Raw genomic sequence first — 24,653 nt, forward strand, 5'->3', positions numbered from 1 at the left:
AGGGCAAACAGGTTGGGCATGCTGTGTGTGTCACAAGCCCAGGCCCAGAGTTTCATGAACCTCCTGAAGCCAGTTGAGCAGTGGCGGCGGCGGCATCTGTGCCTGCGCTTGTGGCAAACAAACAGCCCATGGGATTCGGCTGCCGCAAGGATTTGAAAGAGTCGAGGGTAGACTGAATACCATAGATTCCAGCGTATTAGGCGACTGGGCGTAGAAGACGAATAGGCAGTGCCAATTTGGGGTTGCGTCTTATAAGCCCAGCCTTATACGCCGGGCAGGAGGAAGCCGCCCGGCGCGACACGGAGCCTGCCGCCCGCTGCTGCCTCGGAGGTAGTACCCGGTGTATAAGACGACCCCCGACTTTTTAACCTCTTTTCTGGGGTTAAAAAGTCGTCTTATACGCCAGAATCTATGGTAACCCTCGGTTTGCTTGGGTGACAGAAAGGGCAAGGGTTAGGGGAAACATGGAAGGCAGATTTTCCAGATGAGCTAGCCAGTGGGAGGTAGGTTTTGCCTCTGTTTTAACTGTAACGTGAAGTATTTGGGTAGGGAAGGAGAGCGCGAAAGAGTGGGTTTTGGTGAAAGGGTGGCAAACATGGCTACCAGGGAAGCCGCCCGTGTGATGTACTTGTGGATATGTGTACACATCTGTTAGACTATCCAAAGCTCTGCCGAGAAATAAATGTATGACTATATTTGAAAGAGAAGAAGAAAAAAATCTATATAATATATTTTTAAATACAGAACTTAAAAGCTGTATACTCTTCTTGGGTTTTGATTTCCACTGTCCTGTAACCTTCGTCTGTTTGGTGGCTGTAATAAAATGTCGTTTCGGTCTCCAAAGGCGTCTTGCTTTCCATGACTGGTCTAGGCTGAAACCGGGAGGGGGAGAAGGCGGCAGACTTCCCTTCCACTGTGGCATACTCTGGACCGGGGCAGCAGAACCAAACCCAGGGCCAAGTTGCCTCATGAGCATAGCTGTCAACCGTCCCTTATTTGGCGGGAAACTCACTTATCTCAGCCCCATTTCCCGCTGCTGTCCCTTATTGATGATGTCCCTTAAATTTCCCGGGTTTCATGCTCGCCCGGCTTGGGAGGGAAGCAGTGGCTCGGGGTCCTCCGCCGCGAGAGAGAGTGTGCGCACGAGCTGCTGCGTCTCCGTCTCTCACTTTTCCCCCTCAGGGGCGCGTCGTGAGGAGACAGGTGGCAGCGGGTGGGCAGGCAGCCCCTCTCTTGCGAGACTCCCACCGTGCTGCCAGGGGAAGCTGGAGGCGGCAGTGGCAGCGGCGGCTGAGGAGGCAGCCTGAGGGAGGAGGAAGAGGAGGAGATGGGGAGGGGCGCAGAAGGGCGGCGCTTCAGTGGCCACCACGGCGCCGCAACCACCTCATGCCGGGCTTGCGGGCGGCATGGGCAAGAGTCTCCCTCCTTCCCTCCCTCTCTCTTGGGCTGGGAAGGGCCGATGGAACTCCTCGCTCCAAGACGACTGCAGCCCCAACTTGCTGCTTAGCATACCCTCCAACCAGTGCTGCATCTTAATGTAGTGATTTCCCCCTCTGCATCCCTTTCATAACTCTATTTTTATAAATCATTTGTCCATACATAGTTCAAATTTTTACTACAAGTTTTCTGTCAATCCTACCAATGTATGTAACTCTTTACAATAGCTTTTCAAATAAATTATAAACTTTCCCCATTCTTTATTAAAGAGGTCCTCTTCCGGGTTTCTAATTCTGCCTGTAAGCTTTGCCATCTGGACGTCGTTCATCAGTTTTGTCTGCCACGCTTCTTTGGTCGGAGTTGTAGACCCTTAGGATCATGTAGCCCAACACCCTGCAAAACACAGTCAGTGGCAGCAAAAGCAGTATGGCTCCATCAGTGCCGGATTTCTGTATAAGCTAAGCAAAATCCCTTATTTTGGCTGCTGATCCCTTATTTTCGAGGCTGCTGGTCCCTTATTTTCAAATCTGTAAGTTGACAGCTATGCTCATGAGCAACTATCATTGCTCAATATCCTCCAGCAAACATGCAACAAACCCTCCTTCTGTACACAGCCAGGACTCAGAAAGGATGGGTGGAAGCTAAGACTGCAATCCACCGGTGGACCACTGGCCAGCACCGGCCTGCTGGCCCCTAGGATTCATCCAAAGTATGTTAGCTTGGGTGAACTGTGAGCTCTGGTTGTGCCAGACACTGCCTAGATTGATTTTAATCTTCAGATTGCCTGTTCATGGTGTGTTCGTCCCAGCAGGCTTGGCCCAAGCTTACACAGAAGTTTGACCACATCCAGCCTTTATTTGTTCTGCTTTGATTGCAGAGAAGCTGTACGACAACAAGCATTCATCCTGGTTTGCTTGCAGTGTGTGGATACACCTTCCCATTGATCACCAATTCATCTCACGCTTTTTTCAGTGCATTGCCCCATCTCTCTGTTAATCGCAACCAGTCCTTTCTTAAGTGGATTTGTTGCAACGGAGCACTTTAATCTACTTTAATTAATTTCCAGTACATGCTCGAATCCCTGCAAAGTATTGACTTTAGTGCATTTATTGCATTTATATCCCTGCTCTCTTTCCGACATGGCATTCAAAGCAGGCACTCTTTCATTCTGGCACCAATCGAGGTGGGCCTGCAATCATGTCCAATGTGCTTAAACAAGAGCGCACCGTTGGTATCACTTAACACAGGCTGGTGTTTCCCTAAGAGAGTCAGGCTGTTTGCTTTGTAAATTTGGAACATGTTGATGGACCACAGTGGTTCTGGTGTTAAAGTTATGCAAGCCTGAGGCTGGCTATTCTGCTAAATAGAAAGGCACCCAGGTCTGATATGGTTGTCTGAATAGGCAGCAGAAGGGCAGGTTGAGTTTCTTCGGTTTACATTTAAGCTATGAAGATCAGAGAATCGGCTGCTTCACTTCCTCATGGAGGTAAGAATCACCCAGGAATGCAATAAACTCCACTATGTCCCCATCAAATCTCTGGAGACCTCACAGTCCTTAAAGAATAACTGAAAGCTTCAAGGAATTGATTTATCTTTCGGCACCGCTTGAGTATTCTCCAGTGAGACTGAAAGGGTTGTGGAGGAGTCATCTGTCGTGTATTTCATCCCGGAAGAGAGAGGGGGTGGAAAGTCTTGAGCAATTTTAAACATCAGGAACTGAACGGTCCATGGAAGATTTCGCCAGCCCACTCGAAAGCCTTAGGAGACAGAAGGAACAGGAATCAGCCAGGGTGTTGCAAGAGCCCTTTAAAAGAGGTCAAAATACTCTCTGCAAAATTCAGCTTTACAGCTAAGGCCACAAAAGTTTTTTCCTCCTCTCCCACCTGAGTAGTACTAGAAGTTAAAGCCACTTAGTTAAACTGACTAGCGATGGGAGAGCCAGAAGGAAGTATTACTTTTCACAACACATTATTAGATTGCAATGCTTCCTGCCACTGATATGGTGCCTGCCATTACCTTAGATAAAGGTAAAGGGACCCCTGACCATTAGGTCCAGTCGTGGCCGACTCTGGGGTTGCGAAGCTTATCTCGCTTTCTTGGCCGAGGGAGCCGGTGTACAGCTTTCGGGTCATGTGGCCAGCATGACTAAGCTGCTTCTGGCGAACCAGAGCAGTGCACGGAAACGCCGTTTACCTTCCCGCCAGAGTGGTACCTATTTATCTACAGTGGTACCTCAGGTTAAGTACTTAATTCGTTCCGGAGGTCCATACTTAACCTGAAACTGTTCTTAACCTGAAGCGCCACTTTAGCTAATGGGGCCTCCTGCTACCACTGTGCCGCCGGAGCACAATTTCTGTTCTCATCCTGAAGCAAAGTTCTTAACCTGAAGCACTATTTCTAGGCTAGCAGAGTCTGTAACCTGAAGCGTAAGTAACCCGAGGTACCACTGTACTTGCACTTTGACGTGCTTTTGAACTGCTAGGTTGGCAGGAGCAGGGACTGAGCAACGGGAGCTCACCCCGTCGTGGGGATTCGAACCGCCGACCTTCTGATCAGCAAGTCTGGCTCTGTGGTTTAACCCACAGCGCCACCTGTGTCCCTGCCTTAGGTGACTCTTAAAGGAAGAACAAACAAATTCATGGTGGTTAGGCCCTCAGCCATTCTGTATAAATGGAGCCTCCAGGTTCAGAGGCAGTCTATCTCGGAATGCCATTTGCGAAGGCTCAAAAATGGATGAGTGTTGCCTTCATGCCCTGCTTATGGACTTTCCAAAGGCCTCTGGCTGACTGCTGTTGGGAACAGAATGCTGGAGTACATTGACCCTTGGTCTGGGCTCTCCTTGTGTTCTTACATTTATGTTCAAGGTGGACAACAAAGACTGGGAGCTTATGTGACTTGTCTAGCACAGGGCTGGGGGAATCTGTGGCCCCTGGAGGTTGCTGGACTCCAACTCACATCAAATTCCAGCCATGGTGGCCAACATTCAGAGATGATGGAAGCCTGGACTCCAACAAGGTCCCGGAATATTCAGAGCAGATAAAGTAATTCTTCATGCGGTGCATGATTAGACCATGGAACTCCCACCCACAAGAGGTATCTACCAATTTGGATGGCTTTAAAAGAGGGTTGGGAAAGTTCATGGAGGGGGAGAGGGCTATCAGTTGCTACTGGCCATTATGGCTCGGCTCGGACTCCTCAGACAGAGGCAGTGAATGCCAGTGGCTGGAAAACCACAGGAAGAGAGAGGTGCTCTTGTGCCCATATCCTGCTTCCTAGATTCCCAAAGGCATTGGGTTGGCCACTGTGAGAACAGGATACTGGACTTGATGGGTCTGGTCCAGCAAACTCTTTAAGATCTAAAGCCACAGGTTCTTCATCTCTGTGGCAGCGAGTTCGCAGCTGGGGTGAGCTATGGATTGGGTGGGCATTTCTCAGCTCCCTCACTTAGCCGTTCTGCCCACCACCACCGCCCAACTCCAGGCCACTCACTTTTTGACCATGTGTTCGTAGATCACGGCAGGGACAATGGTCAGAGTGATGATGTTGCCGGCGTTGGTGAGGACCTCTGTAATCTCCTTGTCCTTGAGAAGGAAGAGTTCAAGAAGAAGGTTGCTCAGAGATGGAATAACAGGTTTGGAATTGCCCAAGAAAGATATGTTAAACTGTTTTTGTATGCCACAACTACAGCTAGAATTTTGTTAGCTAAGAATCGGAAAACACAAGAAGTCCCAACAGTGGAGGAATGGCAGATGAAGATGATGGACTTTTCGGAGCTAGCTGAACTGACTGGAAGAGTCTGTGATCAGAAGGAGGAGGAGTACCAGGAGGAATGGAGGAAATTCAAAGACTACTTAGTTAAATATGTTAAGATAACTTAATTGGAAAAACTTGCAAATACCAGATAGGCTTAGGATTTAGATATGTAATGTTAGAGAATAACATGTTTAAAGTTAAAATGAAAAGAAAGAAAGATGTTAAGTGATTAAGTTAATTTTATGAGAAAATTGGTTTTGGAAAACTGTTACAATGATACACTGAAATTCAGCCAGGGGGATTTGAGGAAGTCACTTAACAATGTTACTAAGATTGGATTAAGTACAATTAAGATGTATGTTTATTTGTGTTTTTTTAAAAAAATTGGAAAATCAATTTTTTTTTTGAAAAAAACAGAAACAAAGATGGGGCGAGCTGCCACTTTACTAAATTGCACAAGGGAGCCCCCCCTTCCTGTACCCATTAAAAAATGACATTTTTTCTTGTGCCGCCCTGTTTGTCTGGGGCCCCTGACAGCTGCCTTGGGGAAAGAGAGCAAAGCCAGGAGATCCCAACATTATTTGAAGGAGAATCTTGAATTGTAAAGTTGAAAAGGACCACGAGGGTCATCTAGTCCAACCCCTGCAATGCAGGAATCTTTTTTGCCCAACGTGGGGCTCGAACCCACAACCTTCAGAGTCAGAGTCTCACGCTCTACCCACTGAGCTATCCGTGCTTGCCCCTCCCTTTTACCTTTCTCCCCTCATATCCCAGTATGTTCTGTCCTGTGCCACCCAAACTCCACTAAGCCTTGCCCATCCAGAATGTCCCCAAGTACCTCAAATCGGGGGGGGGGGGGGACAGGATCTAGCTGGTGGGCCAGATTCCCCTCTCTCTCTCTCCCCATGATCTCCCAGAGGCCACTTTTGACAAGCAAACAGGCTCAACCTGCCCACCTGTCAATCACCCGATGTCACCATGATGTCGGGTGACCCAACGTCAAAGGGAAGAATTGGCAGTACACTCCACGTCAGAGCTTTCCAAACTGTTGTGTCGTGACACGTTAGTGTGTCAGCTGCAGTGTGTAGCTACACTGCACAAATTCTCTCTGCGCTTTTCCTGGGGCTGGAAAGGGGTTAGTTTAACCTCCAGTTTGATAGTAAAACTGAATGACTGTGTCATGAGATGAAGTAAAAGTGAATTACTGTGTCGCAAAATGATGCATGTCTCAAAAGTGCGCCACCAATGTGAAAAGTTGGAAAGCTCTGATCTAAGTGGCCCAGGAGTGGAAAGCTTTGCAAAGCCGACTGGAACCCGGCCGGAGATTTCCTATGCTTGCCCTAAATGGAACCCCTCTTTCCCACTGCCCCACATGCCTGGACACCCCCCAGAAAAGGGACTATTTCATGCCAGCCACCGCTTTCTCCCTGCTCTTGAAATCTCTCCTCCAAACCCACCTCTGACCCATCAGTTCCAAACAAAACCAGGCAGAAGGTGTGGACTTGTATATGTGCCCAAAGAATGAAGGATGCTGCACATAACAGAGGACTTGCAAATAAACGTAATAATGTTGACACAGTCACAGTAGAGCACTGAGATGAATGAGCATGGCTGCATCTGGATTTGGGGACTGGGTGCAGAAGACAGCTTGGATTTTTTGTTTGAGTTGTGTTTTGTTTTTTTAAAAAGCAAGTTTCCAGCTTTTAAGGATTTGAGCACAGCCCACAATTTGCGTGGCTCCACAGAGCTCTCCGCAGCACCCTTTGCTCCACTGCCCCTTTCACACAAGAGTCCTTACCCTCAGGCCAATGACATTCTGCCCGTTCACCTCACAGATGTAATGGTTGATGAGGAGCCCGTTCCGAGCCGCAGAGCTGCCTTTGGCAAGCGAGTTGACTTGCCCTTTCTTGACGATGAAGCCCACGTGGCCCATGCTGTCCTTGTGCATTGTCACCGTGCGCTGGAAAGGCCTACCGAGCAAAGACTATAATGTTAAAGTAATGTCATAGCGTATCACATCATAAATAATAATAATAATATAATAACAATAATTTATTATTTATACCCCGCCCATCTGGCTGCGTTTCCCCAGTCACTCTGGGAGGCTCCCAATTGAGTGTTAAAAACAATACAGCATTAAATATTAAAAACTTCCCTATACAGGGCTGCTTTCAGATGTCTTTTAAAGATAAGATAGCTGCTTATTTCCTTCACATCTGGTGGGAGGGCGTTCCACAGTGCGGGCGCCACCACTGAGAAGGCCCTCTGTCTGATTCCCTGTAACCTCACTTCTCGCAATAACAGAGGGAACTGCCAGAAGGCCCTCTGTGCTAGACCTCAGTGTCCGGGCTGAACGATGGGGGTGGAGACGCTCCTTCAGATATACTGGACCGAGGCCGTTTAGGGCTTTCAAGGTCAGCACCAACACTTTGAATTGTGCTCGGAAATGTACTGGGAGCCAATGCAGATCTCTCAGGACCGGTGTTATGTGGTCCCGGCAGCCGCTCCCAGTCACCAGTCTAGCTGCCTGCAGCCCTTCTCACAGCCACCAAACACCCGCAATATCACCGCTGAGAATCTTCCGCTCGCCGCTGCAACCAATCACACAACCCTGCTTTGCACTACCCTTGTATAAGACAAGGGATAATTTTAAAGCTATTTTTTTAATTAAAAACCCTCATCTCATAGATGGAAAAGTACAGTATTCCTGAAAAGGCAAGCAGAGGAGAAGAGCCTGCCACTTGCATTTTATGAGCATCCTTAATATTGCAGGTAGTTCTAGGGTTCTTAGGAAGTGCAGCTGAAATCTACTCGGAGTTGAGAGTGGACTTCATGCTCTTTATTCAGCTCATAGTGGTGAGGAAGAATGGAAGTTCCCCCAGAATGTCTGCTTTATATACATTATTTACACAAGGGGCCCCACGTGATTGGCTAATTCCGGGATTCTCCTGTAGGCCAATCAGGTTGCAGATTCACTTCCACCTGGAGCTGGATCGGGTGGCTCCTGTGGACCAATCAGACTGCTGCATTCTGAATCCTATTCAACTCAGTACATAACAGCAGCCCTTCAGGGTGATAAAATGACTCAGATAACCGCGGCCACTTCCTTTTCCTCACCTGTCCCGGACCACCATGACGATTTTCTCCGGAGAGGCCTTCTTCAGCGCCCGCTTAGCCTTGTCCGTGTTCCAGCCTGCGCAATCCTTTCCGTCGATCTGCAGGATCTGATCTCCAAAGCGCAGACCCACCAGAGAAGCCGGGGAGTTGGCCTTGACCAGCTGCACAAACAAGCCCTGCAGAAGACATTGGGCTGGTGAAAACCGACATACTTGATTTCTAAAAGGAGACCAGCAAGGAAAGAGCCATGTCCGCCTAGAGCCCAGAGGCAGGCGTCCCTGGACAGCAGGTGAGAGGGGATTTCGAGGAAGCCAGTCCCACACCTCTCAGATGGGGAGGGAGTTGATGGCCTGGGCGCCCAATAGCTCGGCTGATTGGCATAATAAACATGGACCATTTATAAACGCCATCTCCAACTCCTCGAAAGATTCCATCAATGGTGTCTCCAAAAAAATTTACACATCACTTGGGAAGACAGGTGAACTAATACCAGTGTACAGTGGTACCTCATGTTAAGAACTTACCGCATTTTGCGCCCCATAGGACGCACCGACCCATAAGGCGCACCTAGTTTTTTGGGGGGGAAATAAAGAAAAAAAAATTTCCCCCAGGCGCGGGGCTGGGGCGGGGGAACCCCGAGCTTCCCCCGACCCCAGCCCCCAGAACAGTCTGCTCTGTGCAAGCCGTGGGAGACCTCCCGCGGCTTGCGCAGAGCTACCCAAAGTCCTGACGTGACTGCCCAGCGCGCCGGGGCTTTGGGATAAGAGGCAGCTCTGCGCAAGCCGGGGGAGGGCTCCCGCGGCTTGCACAGAGTTTCCTGAAGCCTGGAGAGCGAGAGGGGTCAGTGCGCACCAACCCCTCTCGCTCTCCAGGCTTCAGCGAAAGCCTGCATTCGCCCCATAGGATGCGCACACAGTTCCCCTTCCTTTTTGGAGGGGGAAAAGTGCGTCCTATAGGGCGAAAAATACGGTAATTCATTCTGGAGGTCCGTTCTTAACCTGAAACTGTTCTTAACCTGAGGTACCACATTAGCTAATGGGGCCTCCCGCTGCCACCACGCAATTTCTGTTCTCATCCTGAAGCAAAGTTCTTAACCTGAGGTACTATTTCTGGGTTAGCGGAGTCTGTAACCTGAAGCATATGTAACCCAAGGTACCACTATACAGTGGTACCTCAGGTTACATACACTTCAGGTTACATACACTTCAGGTACATAATTTTTTTTGAAATAAATACATAAATAATCCTAATGTAACTCTTCACCCCAAAAATGTAAGCAGGGCTCATAATAGAATCTACTATGGCTGCCCTAAAACTTCACCCCCAGAGAGTTCTGCAGTAACCAGGTGTTCAAACAGTTGTTATCAGAGACCGAACAGCCCAACTAGTGCTAAATGCTTGTGACAAAAGACCCACAGGATGTCACAGTGCTATTTTGCAACAAGAACCAGAATATTTAGTATTCGCCCCAAACATTTACGGCATTTGTTTTCTGAGTCCTGAAATCAGCCTTCCTGCGATCAGAGAGAGAGAGAGAGGACAAAGAATCCCTATCCCTGAAATCAAGCCAAATAGACTGAATTCATTCTAAGGTTTCTACCGCTTGCGTAGATGTCTGTCAAAGGAGATTAAATAAGTGCACAGAGGACAAGTCTACTAAAGGCTGTTGGCCTTAACCTTCGAAATCCAGAGGCATCATGCATGTAAAATGGAGTGGTCAGTTCAACAGGACCAGGGCTCTTGCACCTTTAATAGTTGTGTCCTGCAAGCTATATCCGCTGAAAGCATATCTTCTACAAAACTATTAAAGGTCCAAGAGCCCCTCCTGTCTTCTTTTGCACCTGGTCCCACGACTCTGAGTAACAGATGCTATTGCCTTTGTGACCTGTTGGGGAGGGGTTCCCAATAATCTCTAGACTGGCGTTCCCCAACCTGGTGCCCTCCAGCAGTTGCAAACTACAGCGCTGGCTGGGGCAGATGGGAAAGAAAGCAGAAAAAACAAAGGTACAACGCTCACCCTTATGATCTTAGTTTTTTTTATGTTGAGCTTCAGACCATTTTTTGCGCTCGCAAAATATGGTCTGAAGCTCAACATCAATAAAACGAAGACCATGGCCACTGGTCCCATCACCTCCTGGCAAATAGAAGGGGAAGAAATGGAGGCAGTGAGAGATTTTACTTTCCTGGGCTCCATGATTACTGCAGATGGTGACAGCAGTCACGAAATTAAAAGACGCCTGCTTCTTGGGAGAAGGGCAATGACAGGCCTAGACAGCATCTTGAGAAGTAGAGACGTCACCTTGCCAACAAAGGTCCATATAGTTAAAGCTATGGTTTTCCCAGTAGTGATGTATGGAAGTGAGAGCTGGACCATAAAGAAGGCTGATCGCCAAAGAATGGGTGCTTTTGAATTCTGGTGCTGGAGGAGACTCTTGAGAGTCCCATGGACTGCAAGAAGATCAAACCTCTCCATTCTGAAGGAAATCAGCCCTGAGTGCTCACTGGAAGGACAGATCCTGAAGCTGTGGCTCCAAGACTTTGGCCCCCTCATGAGAAGAGAAGACTCCCTGGCAAAGACCCTGATGCTGGGAAAGATGGAGGGCACAAGGAGAAGGGGACGATGGAGGACGAGATGGTTGGACAGTGTTCTTGAAGCTACCAGCATGAGTATGACCAAGCTGTGGGAGGCAGTGGAAGACAGAAGTGCCTGGTGTGCTCTGGTCCAGGCGGTCACAAAGAGTAGGACACGACAAAATGACTAAACAACAACAAACAACACTGACCCAGACACGGCCACTGGCTTCATCCAGTACCACTCTCTAGCTCTTCCTGCCTTGGAAAGTCCTAACCTCAGAACTCACCTTATCAATGTTCCTCAGCTTCAGTCCCGTCTTCCCGCGCTCGTCCTTGCAGAGGTGAACCTCCCTCAAGCCGGGCTTGATCTCCGCCCGACGAATCCCCAGGTCGCTTCCCGTCACAGGGGCAACCACCAAGCCTGCTGCGGAGGGTGCCGGGGTCACAGCCTGCCAAAGAACCCAAAGTTGTGGAACAGTCAATTTAATTTACACCCAGGCTCAGACTGGATAATGAGGCTGGTTCATGCTCCACATTATCCTAAGCCAGGCTTCCTCAACCTCGGCCCTCCAGATGTTTTGAGACTACAATTCCCAACATCCCTGCCCACTGGTCCTCTAGCTAGGGATCATGGGAGTTGTAGGCCAAAAACATCTGGAGGGCCGAGGTTGAAGAAGCTTGTCCTAAGTGGTAGGGACATTCCGGATAAAGTTTCCTGAAGTCCAGGGCTGACCTGAAATCTCCAGGTTGGCGTGCCCGCCTCCAGGTGGCAGGGGGAGGGTTTGAATATCCATGTGGATGAGAGCACCTTGAGATTTTTAAATTAATATTAAGAAGATGTGTGAAGCCTGCAAGCTTTAGCTCGGGCGTCTATCCTTCTCCCATCTCCCAATTAACCTCCGTCGCCAAGGCTTGGCGCTGGGAGGTAGCGCAGGAGAATCACCAAAGGTCACTTCTAGGTCACCGAAATCCCTGGGATGCTCCTGACCTGGCTATCCTAGTTCCAGAAAAGCCTTCCTCTGGGTCACTGTACAAATTTGCATTCCTAGAAAAGCAGCATGGCTCAGTGGTTAGAACACCCGCTTTGCATGCAGAAAGGCCCTTGTTTAATTCCCAGCATCTCCCCATAGGGTTGGGGATCTCTGAAAACCTGGAGAGCCCTGCCAGTCCGAGTAGACAATGCTGAGCTAAGTGGACCAGCGGTCCAGACTCAGCAGAAGGCAGATTTCTGTCTTCCTCTGACTGACTGATAATGTCATGGGGGGAAATCAAGGAACTATCAGGATCTGAGGCTGTGTTAAAGGTCACCCAATGAGTTTCAGGGCGGAGCAGGGATTTGAACCCAGGTCTCCCTGGTCCTAGCCCAACACTCTAACCACTATGCTATACTGCTATGATTCCCATTCATTGCTCCATTCACTTTTGACTCTGGTCCCACCAGTGGTGTAGCGTGGGTTGTCAGCACCCGGGGCAAGGCAAGTAATTTGCGCCCCCTAACCCGTGGATTTGCGCCCCCTAACCCGTGGATTTGCACCCCCTAACCTGTGGATTTGCCCTAACCCCAGATGTTGCGGCCGGTGCGGCCGGGCCCCCCTGCACCCCCCACGCTACGCCACTGGGTCCCACCATCCCTTGGCATGTGGCCCTGGCAAGGTTACACGGAGGGGGATGTGGCCCTTTGGTGGAGAAGGTTCTCCACCCCAGAGTTAGAGTCCTGGCAGAATGTCCCTGCATGCAGGGATTCTGCAAACACAACTGACAAGTGAATGGGAAAAGGTGTTGCAGGTGACCCTCAGAAATGCTTACGTTTCCGCCTGCCGGGGCAAGTCCCAGATTCTTTTGGACCTCCTCACTGGAGAGGGAGAGGCCCATGTAATCATTTAAGTCCGTGAGGTTCGGGTACAAAACTGGCAGGGCTGGAGAGGAAAGAAAGAGGGAGAAGTGAATTCAGAGCATAAGCTGCACAATAATGCACTCTGCGCGTTCTCTCGTGCGTCAGCTGCGGAGAATGCAAAACAAAACACAAAAATCAAGTCTCTAGATCTCATGATGTGTTTGCACATGTTGACAATAAGGGCTAGCCCTCCGTCTAATCACCGCCTCCTGTGGGAGTTCGATTCTGCGCAGTGTGGGTTTCTTTTATCGGCCCTGAATCTTCCAACGTTCAGCTTCTCCTGAATTCTAGCGTTACGAGAGAGGAAGGAAAGCTTTCCTCTCTCTCCCCTTTCTCCATGTCCTGCATGATTTTGTAAACCTTCTATCATGTCTCCTCTTCCTCGCCTTTTCTGTAAGCTAAAAACTCCCAGACGCTGCAACCGTTCTTCTTAGAGGTCCATCCCGTTTTCTGAACCTTCTCCAACTCTACAATCTCTCTCTATATAATAATAATATTATTTTTATTTATAATTTTTTATTTATACCCCACCCTTCCTGGTTCAAAAACCGGGCTCAAGGGCAGCTAACAACAAATTTAAGACACTTAATTATAAAAGCAGCATAGAATACAGTATAAAAACATGAATAACAATAAAAATCAAAAATCAGTTAGATAATCCCCAGGGCAAGCTGGCTGAATTGGTCCTACTTGGGCCAGCGAGGAGGCCAGGGGAGAATTAGCTGTGGGGTCTCAGAGTGGGTGATCTTCATAAAAAGGGGAGGGAAGGGAAGAGAAGGGAAATAAAAGATCAGGCTGAATTCAAATGAAAGGCCAGGCGGAATAGCTCTGTCTTACAGGCCCAGCGGAAGGAAGTTAAATCCTGCAGGGCCCTGGTCTCATGGGACAGAGCATTCCACCAGGTCGGAGCCATCACTGAAAAGGCCCTGGGCCCTGGTGGAGGATAATCTGACTTCCTTAGGGCCTCTAAACTATTATTATTCATGGACCTTAGGGTCCTCTGCAGGGGAGACCAGGAGAGGGAGTCCCGTAGATATGAGGGCCCTAAGCCACAAAGCTACATGACATCTCGGCACTGTTGAAGCTTGCATTGCGAGCCTTTGGTGCCACCGAAGGCTTTTTGCCACCTCTGGATTGCGTTACCTCCTGGATTGGGTGGCTCAGCCTTCTCTGCGGGAGAAGCTGGAGGAGCTGATGGCACAACGAGGGCAGGGAGCGGAGCAGGGATGGAGGCTGGCACCTTGGGGGCTGCGTCTGCCTGGGCCTGTGGAGGCAAGAAGGGCAACTGATTAGCTTGGCATCTCCAGGGTCTTCAAAAGCTCCTGCTTTCAGGGAGGAGTGATTTGAACCCGGACTGAGCTGATGCATGAAGGTCCCGTGTGCATGCTGTTTATATGCTTCCATAAAGGAATCCTTTCCTAGGAAACACTTCAAAGCAATTGGCCAATTAAAGACAAAAGCAATTAAAAACAATCTCGTTTATAGGAACAACAGTGTCAAGACCTGCATTTAAAAGACTTGTTGGAAAGGGAAGGTCTTCAGTGGGTGGCGAAGAGGCGTGAATGAATTTTATTATTACGGTCACAGACCAGTTCCGGCTCACTTACAATATCAGGAAAATCATAAAACACAACAGGACTACATTGAATTGCAACTGGGTATAACAGAGACAATTCAGATATAGCGGCAGTTAAAAATATATATTAAATCTTGATCATTAAAATATAACCTAAAATGGTCATTTAAAACCTTAGTCATTTTGGTGGTACAGCTTGTTCCCTGAGTTTTATGGCAGTCGCACAGAATTTGGCCACCCTTAGCGTGATCTCTGGATCCTTGTCCTCTACCAGGAGTTTTAAACATTGAAGTTTGGACCCATTTGGGGATTTTTGTATAACAGGAGTGATAAATAGCGAGAGTATATCCCCGTAGAAACAGCAGCGTAACAAGACATGAGAGACAGTTTCTACCTCCATCAAGCCGCAGGGGCAGACTCGTTCCACGTACGGTTTACCCTCGAATCTGCCCTGCAATAAGGCAGATGTGGCGAAAAGGCAACAGAAGTGATGTCCGCCTGGTGTGATGTTTGTTTTTGTTTGTTTGTTTGTTTGTTTGTTTGTTTGTTTGTTTTGCCGCCCTTCATCCAGGGATCTCAGGGTGGTTTACAGCATAGAAATGCAAAATAAAAACACCAAACACATAATAAAAACAAAAACAAAAGGAAGGGCAACAGGAAGCCCAAGGGAAGGACCGGTCTCTCACCTTCAGAACGTGGTCCACTTTCATGTCCTCGAGAGATGGGTACAACGTTGCCATATTTGCTGCTTCTTTCTGGGGGGTGAAGCACACAGAGGAAGATGCCAAGGTGAGGCTACAGCTCTGGGTTCCTGAATATGCAGGAGAACATCAGTGTTTCATCAATGTTCTACTTTTGGGGAGGTACTGTCACTTTGTGGGGGGAACAGTCACTGATTTTTTAATTTAAAAAACACAGTGGATGCTTGGGTTGCGAACGTGATCCATGTGGGATGCACGCATGGATTGCAATTTGGCGCTTCTGCGCATGCGCAAAGAGTGATTTAGCGCTTCTGCGCATGTGCAGCCGCCGAAACCCGGAAGTAACCCATTCCAGTACCTCCAGGTTTCGGCGGTTTCAGCGGTCCGCAACCCAAAAAAATGCAAGCTGAAGCAGCTGTAATATGACTGTATATTAATTGAGTAGCCATATGCAATCAGATTTGAATAAATTTACGCCTGATAGTTTGACCCACAGGTTTTAAAAAGAACTTGCACACACACACACACACACAAGGGTTAAAAGCAAACCAACCACTGCCATTCTATGAATCAGGATAATTATCATTATAAAATTTATCGCCAGCCCTTCACCCGAAGGTCCCAGGTGACACTTGTCGCTGGCTAGAAGTTCCTTTAACAGATTCATCTAATTGTCTTAACAGATTAATGCGGCAGCTATTTTCTAAGAAACGGTTGGGAACTATGCAATGCAGTTGCTCAATCACTGGAAAAAGATTGCCCCATGACGATGACTTGATAGGTGCTATCGTGCCCGGCTAATTGATGCCACGGGAGGCAGGATTCACAGGTTACTTGCATCACACACAGGAGTGATCACCGGATCGTAAAAAGTTAGTCATAGGGAAACGCAGCATTTCCCAGGACAATGCAATGATTGCATTTCTCCATTTGGCATGTGTGCCACAGGGGTGGGCGGTTTTAAAATTAGCTCTTGGAAGAACTTGATTTGCAGCCTGGCAGTTCTCCACGGGTGGCACCAGCACTGCCCCTCCAGCCAGCAGAATGCCATCATTGCAACAACCTGGGCAAAGAGGGAATATCCAGTGCCGGATTTACGTATAAGCTAAACAAGCTGTAACTTAGGCCCCCACTCTCTTGGGGGGCCCCAAAAAATATACTTCTTCTTAATTGTATTTCACTATTAATATACTGGTGGCACTGTGGGTTAAACCGGTTCGAATCCCCGTGATGGGGTGAGCTCCCGTTGCTCGGTCCCTGCTCCTGCCCACCTAGCAGTTCGAAAGCACGCCAGTGCAAGTAGATAAATAGGTACCACTCCGGCGGGAAGGTAAACTATGAGGATTACCATGACCTCTGACCCCAGTTTACATAGCACTCTGCCTCCCAACCACATAGCTCTTTTCTTCTGATTTGTGATAAAGTTTTCTCGTTTTCTTAAGTACAAGAATTGCTTTGGGATTTTGTTTTTACACCTTTCTCTCTCTCTCTTGTAATTGTTATATACTGGAAATCAATAAAACTATATTTACTAAAGAAGAAGAACTGCCTTGTTGAAGGAATCCTACAACTCAGGTAGCCCGATATTCTGTGTTTTTTAAAAATAAAAAATTGAGCCTTTATTCTGAGGGGGGGAAACCCCAGATCGCTTAATGTTAAACCAAATGTAGTAAAACTATCATCAGGTTTCAAAATGTTCAATAATAATGCTTTAAGAATACAATGTAAACAAATTTATCACATCTGCAATAATTCCAAATATCTTCTGTTGTCGTACATAGTCCTGCACCTTAATATTCCAACACATTATAAAAATGGAACACTTTAAAATCAATGAGTATTCAATGCTACTCCTACTCTGAGTTGAAGAAAACGGCGATGGGTAACTTAGATTTATTAATATCAGTGGGTCTACTCTGATACACAAATAATGTCGACTCTCATATCAACATCCAATCCACTTAGAGCAGATTATTCCTTTCTTAATTCATTTCTTAATGACTGCCAAGATGAGAACCATTTCCATATATTTGTGCGTAAACTCCTTGATCTTACGTAACAAAATGTCACGAAAGGGTTTTAAGACAGTAGTGTCAAACCCCTCTTTTGTCCTCAACAATCCTCCTCCAAAATAACTTTAAGAAATTCACTAAATACGGTCAGGACATCGGCAGCTGCCTTGCTGGTTTGCAAAATCAGCATCTAACAGAAGTTCGTAAAAGTTGAACATCCTGGGACTGCGAGGAGAAAGTCCCTGGTGAGGGAGTCCAGGAGAACACAAAATGCTGGAAAGAAAGCGCTTATTAACTAACAGGCGGCTAATTAACAGCAACCACAAGCAGCGTCCGGAGCAGGGAATCAGTGGCTCTCCCAAATGTACAGTCCCTGCTCTTTGACCAGGATGGGAACTGGAGTCCAGCAAAATCTGGAGAGTAGCAAGGAAAACCACCCTCTTTGCAAATTCAGGGTGGCAGATGCAGAGCAGCTTTAGAAGTGTTTCCAAACTGCGTCTGGGTTTTACAATCCAAGGTGAGCGCGTAGATTTTATCCAGATGGATGCCTTTGCTCTCCCTTCCCCCTTCCACACACAAAACAGATCAGCACTCTTACCTGTCGGCTGCCTCTGGCAAGAATTCTGCTCTTGGCTTGCGCGCTCCCAGCCTGCCTTCGACTTTATAGCAAGGGCCTGGGCTGGGCGGGGGCATCAGCTGACTAGGAAGCGAAACTCGGGTGTCAGAAGAGAGAACCAGGTCAGGGCACCTGGATGACGTCAGGGGTGGAGGCGGCTCAGATTAGAGAAGCACTGCTTCTGCCATGTGTTGCAATGAAGCAGAGGAACGTCAGGTGACAGACTTCAGCTAGCCGGCCCAGTGCAAGTGGAATTTGCAGCAGTGTGGGGTGGAACCCTGAAGAGGAGCAGCTGGCCAGCCAGACCCTCTTCCAGGAAACTCCATTCTGTCCTCCTCAATTTTTTTCCTCCAAAGGTCAACCTGCAGCTGAATATATTCAGTCCACAGCAGATGCACAACGTCTTACTCTGCTTTGCTTCAGAACACATTAGCAAGGCTAAGGGGGGGGGGGGTGTCTTGCCATCTGGGCAGCTGAGGACCTCCAGACACACTGCCCAGGCTTGCGTTCCGGAGAAAGTCACTTCAGTGCTGCTAATATCTGGAGGCGGTTGGAGGATGGATGGCGGCTAACAGATTGAGGTTGAATCCTGACAAGACAGAAGTACTGTTTTGGGGGGGACAGGAGGCGGGCAGGTGTGGAGGATTCCCTGGTCCTGAATGGGGTAACTGTGCCCCTGAAGGACCAGGTGCGCAGCCTGGGAGTCATTCTGGACTCACTGCTGTCCATGGAGGCGCAGGTTACTTTTGTGTCCAGGGCGGCTGTCTACCAGCTCCATCTGGTATGCAGGATGAGACTCTACCTGCCCGGGGACTGTCTTGCCAGAGTGGTGCATGCTCTGGTTATCTCCCGCTTGGACTACTGCAATGCGCTCTACGTGGGGCTACCTTTGAAGGTGACCCAGAAACTGCAACTAATCCAGAAAGAGGCAGCTAGACTGGTGACTGGGAGAGGCCGCCAAGATTGGTAGTTGTTTATTTCCTTGACATCTGGTGGGAGGGCGTTCCACAGGGCGGGCGCCACTACCGAGAAGGCCCTCTGCCTGATTCCCTGTAACTTGCCTTCTCGCAGCGAGGGAACCACCAGAAGGCCCTCGGTGGTGGACCCCAGTGTCTGGGCTGAACGATTGGGGTGGAGACGCTCCTTCAGGTATACTGGACCGAGGCCGTTTAGGGCTTTAAAGGTCATCACCAGCACTTTGAATTGTGCTCGGAAATGTACTGGGAGCCAGTGTAGGTCTTTCAAGACCAGTGTTATGTGGTCTCGGCGGCCGCTCCCAGTCACCAGTCTAGCTGCCGCATTCTGGATTAGTTGTAGTTTCCGGGTCACCTTCAAAGGTAGCCCCACATAGAGCGCATTGCAGTAGTCCAAGTGAGAGATAACCTGGCCTCACTCAGCAAGGCAATCCAGAAGTTCTTGCGAGCGAATGTGTCACAGATTCTTTTTTTTTTTAAATCTCTTTATTTATTTCACACACACTTCCAAAAAAGATACAAACAAAAAAGGAAAAAGAAAACCAAAACATCGAATATCAAAACCATCATTACATAAATAAGATAATGGCTATTAAAAAGTTAACAAATAAAACATAGATGTTATTCTTCAATTCGATTCCTATTCTTCTTCTTTGTTTCTATAAAACTTTAATAGTCTACCTCACTCTTCATCCCCCTACTGACTTCCTTCCCTCCTGCTTTTAGGCTTCATTATATCTACGGTTTGTCTCTTCGCAGTCGTTTAGTTAGTCTGTTTACACATCATGAGATTTATATCGAACCCACTATAGTCTTTAAATTTCTATGTTTCCCTTCAATATAAGTCAAGAATTTGTTCCAGTCATTCACAAACTTTGCATTCTTTTGGTTCCTAATTTTTTTGTGTCAGTTTTGCTAAGTTAACAAATTCAAATACTTTTGTTTGCCACTCTTCAATTGATGGGGTGTTTTGACTCTTCCAATTTTGGGCAATTAGCAATCTGGCTGCAGTCGTAGCATATTGGAATAACACTTTATCCTCTTTTTTAATCTCGTCCCCCACGATTCCTAGTAGGAATGCTTCCGGTCGCTTAGGGAATGTGTCACAGATTCTGCTCATCAGAGGCCATACCTCTCCATGCTCGAATTTGCAAGGGCAACCCGTACACCCTTCAGCAGATTGGCCAGCTGATAAATCAAGGAAGCTGTCTAAAGTATAATTACCTGCAGCGCTGCCTAGTAGACAGGTCAGCCCTGGAGACAAATGGTGAAGTCAGATGCCAGACTCCTTAACTAACCTGCTGTTATCACATCCATTTCCGGTGACAACTCTCCATGCTTCACTGCGTTGCCATGACGGAGGTGTCCTCGGGATCCTGTGCTATTCATTACATGAACATCTTGCACTCTTTGAAGGTCTTGTGCCCATTTCACAGAGGGAGATTGTGACCCGTTGTCCGCGCTGTGAGTCAACAGCAGAGATGGGAAAAGAACCCAACGGGTATGAAGTCTCCACACTCAATTTTGATCTTAAAGTAGCAGGGGGACAGTCCGTCAGGAAGTTCTACTGCACAGACCCCACTGGGAAAAAATGGGAGCTCTAGAGACTTTTAAATATACACCCAAATGCTCCTTTTTCTGAGTTTATTTGTTCACTACATAGAACCTTGTTGTTGTTGGGTGTGTTTTTTTAAGTTCCAGGCTGTCAACTATTTTGCAGGAGGAATTCAAGCACGTACCAAATAGGTTTCATAGGGTTTTCGTGTAGTTAATGAATAGAACTGAGGGAGGAGAGACTTTCTGCAGGCAATGAATTTCCCACCTGCCTTGCCATGGGCGTAACCAGGATCTTGGTTGGGGTGGGCAGGACTTTGTTAGGGGGGCAGAACCGACGCAATTGGTCAGCTGGTTAAGTATTTACAGTGGTGCCTCGCAAGACGAAATTAATTCGTTCTGCGAGTCTTGTCGTCTTGCGATTTTTTTCGTCTTGCGAAGCACGGTGTCGGGAAAGTTTTGGAAAAGCTTCAAAAATCACCAAAGTCTTTAAAAGCCTCAAAAAAGGCTACCACACCGCGTTCTATGAGTTGCTCCTCGAAGTCAAGTCGCAACTGTATTAACGGTGTTAAGAAAAAGGAAACAAACTTGCAAGACGTTTCTGTCTTGCGAAGCAAGCCCATAGGGAAATTCGTCTTGCGAAGCAGCTCAAAAAACCAAAAACCCTTTCGTCTTGCGAGTTTTTCGTCTTGCGAGGCATTCGTCTTGCGAGGTACCACTGTATATTATTTTACTTGATTGGGTAGCAGCTCCACACACACCCACACACCCGCTATGCTTGTGCCCTACCCTTCTGCCCCGTGAGCCTTCCCCAGACCATGACTTTGAGAACAGCAGAAGGAGCTGGGAAGATAGGAGTTCAGGGGTAGCTTTTAAGAATCATTTTATAAGTTGTGTGTCCTTCTTTCTCCATTTGCTCCTTTTACATGGTTTTGTATGTCTCTTTGATATTTTATGCATTGTGATTTGCTGTTATTTTTTCCTGATTATAGATCAGTAATTCTTTATGGTAACTGATAGGTGTAAACTGTTTAATTATTGTTTGATGTTTAATTTTGCTGTTTACCATTGGATTCTAATGGATTGTTGAAAACTGCTTTATTTGATATGTTGTTTATTTTAAAGTTATTGTGACTTTTTATATGGAATCTGATTGTTACTATTAATGTTTACCAGCTCCATCTGGTACGCAGGCTGAGACCCTACCTGCCCACAGACTGTCTCGCCAGAGTGGTGCATGCTCTGGTTATCTCCCGCTTGGACTACTGCAATGCGCTCTATGTGGGGCTACCTTTGAAGGTGACCCGGAAACTACAACTAATTCAGAATGCAGCAGCTAGACTGGTGACTGGGAGAGGCCACTGGGACCACATAACACCGGTCTTGAAAGACCTACATTGGCTCCCAGTACGTTTCCAAGCACAATTCAAAGTGTTGGTGCTGACCTTTAAAGCCCTAAACGGCTGAAGGTCCTGTATACCTGAAGGAGCGTCTCCACCTCCATCATTCAGCCCAGACACTGAGGTCCAGCTCCGAGGGCCTTTTGGCGGGTCCCTCACTGTGAGAAGCTAAGCTACAGGGAACCAGGCAGAGTGCCTTATCGAAGGCCCTGGGTTCAAAACCCAATGGCATCTCTAGGATGGAGACCGTGGTTGATGGCCCTGAAAGCTGCTGAGAGATCCTGGAGAATCAACGGAATCGCAGGCTGCTTTTGCAACTCACCACTTTGCACCACCCAAACCGAAGTTCACGAAAGCCGACACCTGAATAAATGCCTTTGTTTTTAAGGTGCCACAAGACTTCGTTGTTTTTGCTGCAGGAGACAAGCCCTCTGGAAATGGAAACTTTCTGTAATGGAACCCAAGGGAGGAGGAGAAGGAGGAGGAGGAGCAGCAACAACCATCGCAACTCAGGAACGTTCTTTGCAAACTCAGTCCTTGTCAACCCTTTCCTCGTCTCCCCGCTTGGTGCCACCAGGGGGCACTCCTGCTGTGGATGTTGGGCTCGCCCTCAGAATCTCCACCAGCTGTGTAGGCATCAGACTACAGTTCCCATCAGCACCCTGCCCCTCCAGGTGTTTTCCAACTACAACTCCCACCAGTCCCAGCCAGCGTGCCTATGGGCATTGTAGTCCGACAGCATCTGAAGGGCACCAGGTCGCCAAAATCCAGCCGAAGCCTCTCTTAGCTGGATTTAGCTCACAATTAACATTTTAGTCAAATGTTATACAGGTGAAACTCGAAAAATCGGAATATCGTGGAAAAGTTCATTTATTTCAGTAATTCAACTTAAAAGGTGAAACTGATATATGAGATAGACTCATGACATGCAAGGTGAGATATGTCAAGCCTTTATTTGTTATAATTGTGATGGAACCCCCAATTTAGCAATCTCAGAAAATTAGAATATTAAATGAAATCAGCAAAACAAGGACTGCAAATAGAGCAATATTGGAGCTCTGAGAAGTAGAAGCATGCACATGTACTCAGTACTTGGCTTGGGCCCCTTTTGCAACAATTACTGCCTCAATGCGGCGTGGCATGGATGCTATCAGCCTATGGCACTGCTGAGGTGTTATGGAAGACCAGGATGCTTCAATAGCAGCCTTCAGCTCTTCTGCATTGCTCGGTCTCTTTTAGGTTGAATTACTGAAATAAATGAACTTCTCCACGATATTCTAATTTTTTGAGCTTCACCTGTATATTTGTGCTGGGGGGACAATTTTTGATAGGAGTTTTTATTGAAACTTTTTGACGTGCCATCCAACGAAAACCAAACTAATCTAAATAAAAAATTAGTTTTCTCCCAGCCTCCCACCCTGGGAGGTCTTCCTTTCCCTGCCTCAAATGCAGGGTCAGTGTTGGGGAGGGGATATTTTTTGGGATGTGAGAGGAGCTTTCAATTTTTGAATACTTGTTTTCTTTTAAATCTATGATTAGCTGTCTTTATTTGCATATTGCCCCATTACGGGGAGAACTCTGGGAAGTTTGGAATAAATCCTATGTCCCTGGAATGGAGGTGGCAGGTTGTGAGAAATGTAGACAAGTTTTCTCATAACTTTGCATAACCTTCTCCTAAGCACAAAACAACCGCTAGACTACCAGGGAGATAACAAGGTGAACTGTGAAGGAACCTGAGGAATTTCTAAATTTCCTGGAGCCCAGAAGGTCTGAACCCTACATGTGTTGCCTGGGAGACAGCAGTTGTCCCAAGGCAAGCTCCCTGCCCGAGTGGGAGATTCGAACTCTGGTCTTCCAGGTCCTAGTCTGACACTCTCAGGTCCTGCTGGCCAGAGGCATCGGGGTGGTTTCTGAGAGAGAGAGAGACACGGGATGCACACAGACCTTTGGTGTGATCCAGAGAAGCAGCAGGGGGTTCTTATGTTGAATAATAATTGGAGAACCTCTCTAGGACCTCTTGGATGGAAAAGATGAGGAACAAGGGGAGATGCCTGGATTAATTATTGAGAAAACATCAGCTAGTAGAGGAAGAATAAGACGTCATTCGGGATTAAACATTGGATTAAAGTAAAACATTGGACACTTGCAGTTACAACTGAAAGGTGGATAGCTGGAAGTAATGATGATGATGATGATGATGATGATGATGATGATGATGATAATAATAATAATAATAATAATAATAATAATAATAATAATAATAATAATTTATTTATACCCCGCACATCTGGCTGGGTTTCTCCAGCCACTCTGGGTGGCTTCCAACGGAATATTAAAATACAATAACCTAATAAACATTAAAAGCTTCCCTAAACACTTCTATTTATATTTCTCCTCTTTTGCTTTATTCTGTTATATTCATTTCTTTGCTTTTACCGATCTCTTTATTTCTCTTTCTCTGTTCTTTTATTATCTTCTTTTACTTTGTGTTCTTCTGGCTTTTCTTCTCTTTCTTCTTTCTCTCTTCTCTTTTATTATTTTTCCATTTTGAAGAGTTTGCTTTTCATTGCATTGCAAAACGTCTTAATAAAACTTCATGCAGAAAAGCAACAGAGCACTGGCAATGACAAATCAGTTATTAATTATTACAAAACCACCCCAAAGCCCCACAATGGGCTACAGCAATTAAAGCACAATATTAACACCCAAACATAATGTATTGCACAATGAAAGAGCTCAAGGCAAAATGGCAGAAATAAGGTGTAAAAATATACATCTCCGGGTTCAAAAGCCACAGTAAAGAGGTGCCTCTTCAGCATTTGCCACTGTGGGGCGTTCCAAAATTTAGGAGCCACCATAGAGAAGGCCATTTCCCAGGCTATCACCCTGCTCCACCAAGCTTCGGAAGGCTGTGAAACGAACAATATGCCTTCCACCCACCGATCTTGGCCCCTGAAAGGATCTGTAGTTCTCAGGACTTGATACAATTTGTACGGTGGGTTGTGCTAATTGTCCTCAACCCTCCCTAAACTATGATCCCCAGGG

General features: G+C 47.2%; 1 protein-coding gene and 1 non-coding gene across 3 annotated transcripts; both read right to left on the bottom strand.

Annotated features, from left to right (window-relative positions):
- Positions 1-1,598: 1,598 nt before the first annotated feature.
- SDCBP2 (syndecan binding protein 2) lies at positions 1,599-18,081 on the bottom strand. Of its 2 annotated transcripts, XM_028735542.2 has the most exons (9): positions 17,663-18,081; positions 15,038-15,106; positions 13,919-14,039; positions 12,688-12,797; positions 11,169-11,330; positions 8,308-8,483; positions 6,989-7,160; positions 4,927-5,018; positions 1,599-3,194 (listed from the first exon to the last, which is right to left on the bottom strand). In XM_028735542.2, the coding sequence occupies exons 2-9, from the start codon at positions 15,089-15,091 to the stop codon at positions 3,140-3,142; spliced, it is 942 nt and encodes a 313-aa protein (XP_028591375.2). In that variant the 5' UTR covers positions 15,092-15,106; positions 17,663-18,081; the 3' UTR covers positions 1,599-3,139. The 2 variants fall into 2 exon arrangements, with proteins under 2 accessions (XP_028591375.2, XP_077785554.1); XM_077929428.1 differs by lacking the exon at positions 17,663-18,081 and having other exon boundaries at positions 15,038-15,128.
- Positions 5,854-5,926, bottom strand: TRNAQ-CUG (transfer RNA glutamine (anticodon CUG)). Its single transcript has one exon. It is a non-coding gene; the product is annotated as a tRNA-Gln (tRNA).
- Positions 18,082-24,653: the final 6,572 nt, after the last annotated feature.

Source organism: Podarcis muralis, chromosome 5 (assembly GCF_964188315.1).
Source record: "Podarcis muralis chromosome 5, rPodMur119.hap1.1, whole genome shotgun sequence".
Taxonomy (NCBI): Eukaryota; Metazoa; Chordata; class Lepidosauria; order Squamata; family Lacertidae; genus Podarcis; species Podarcis muralis.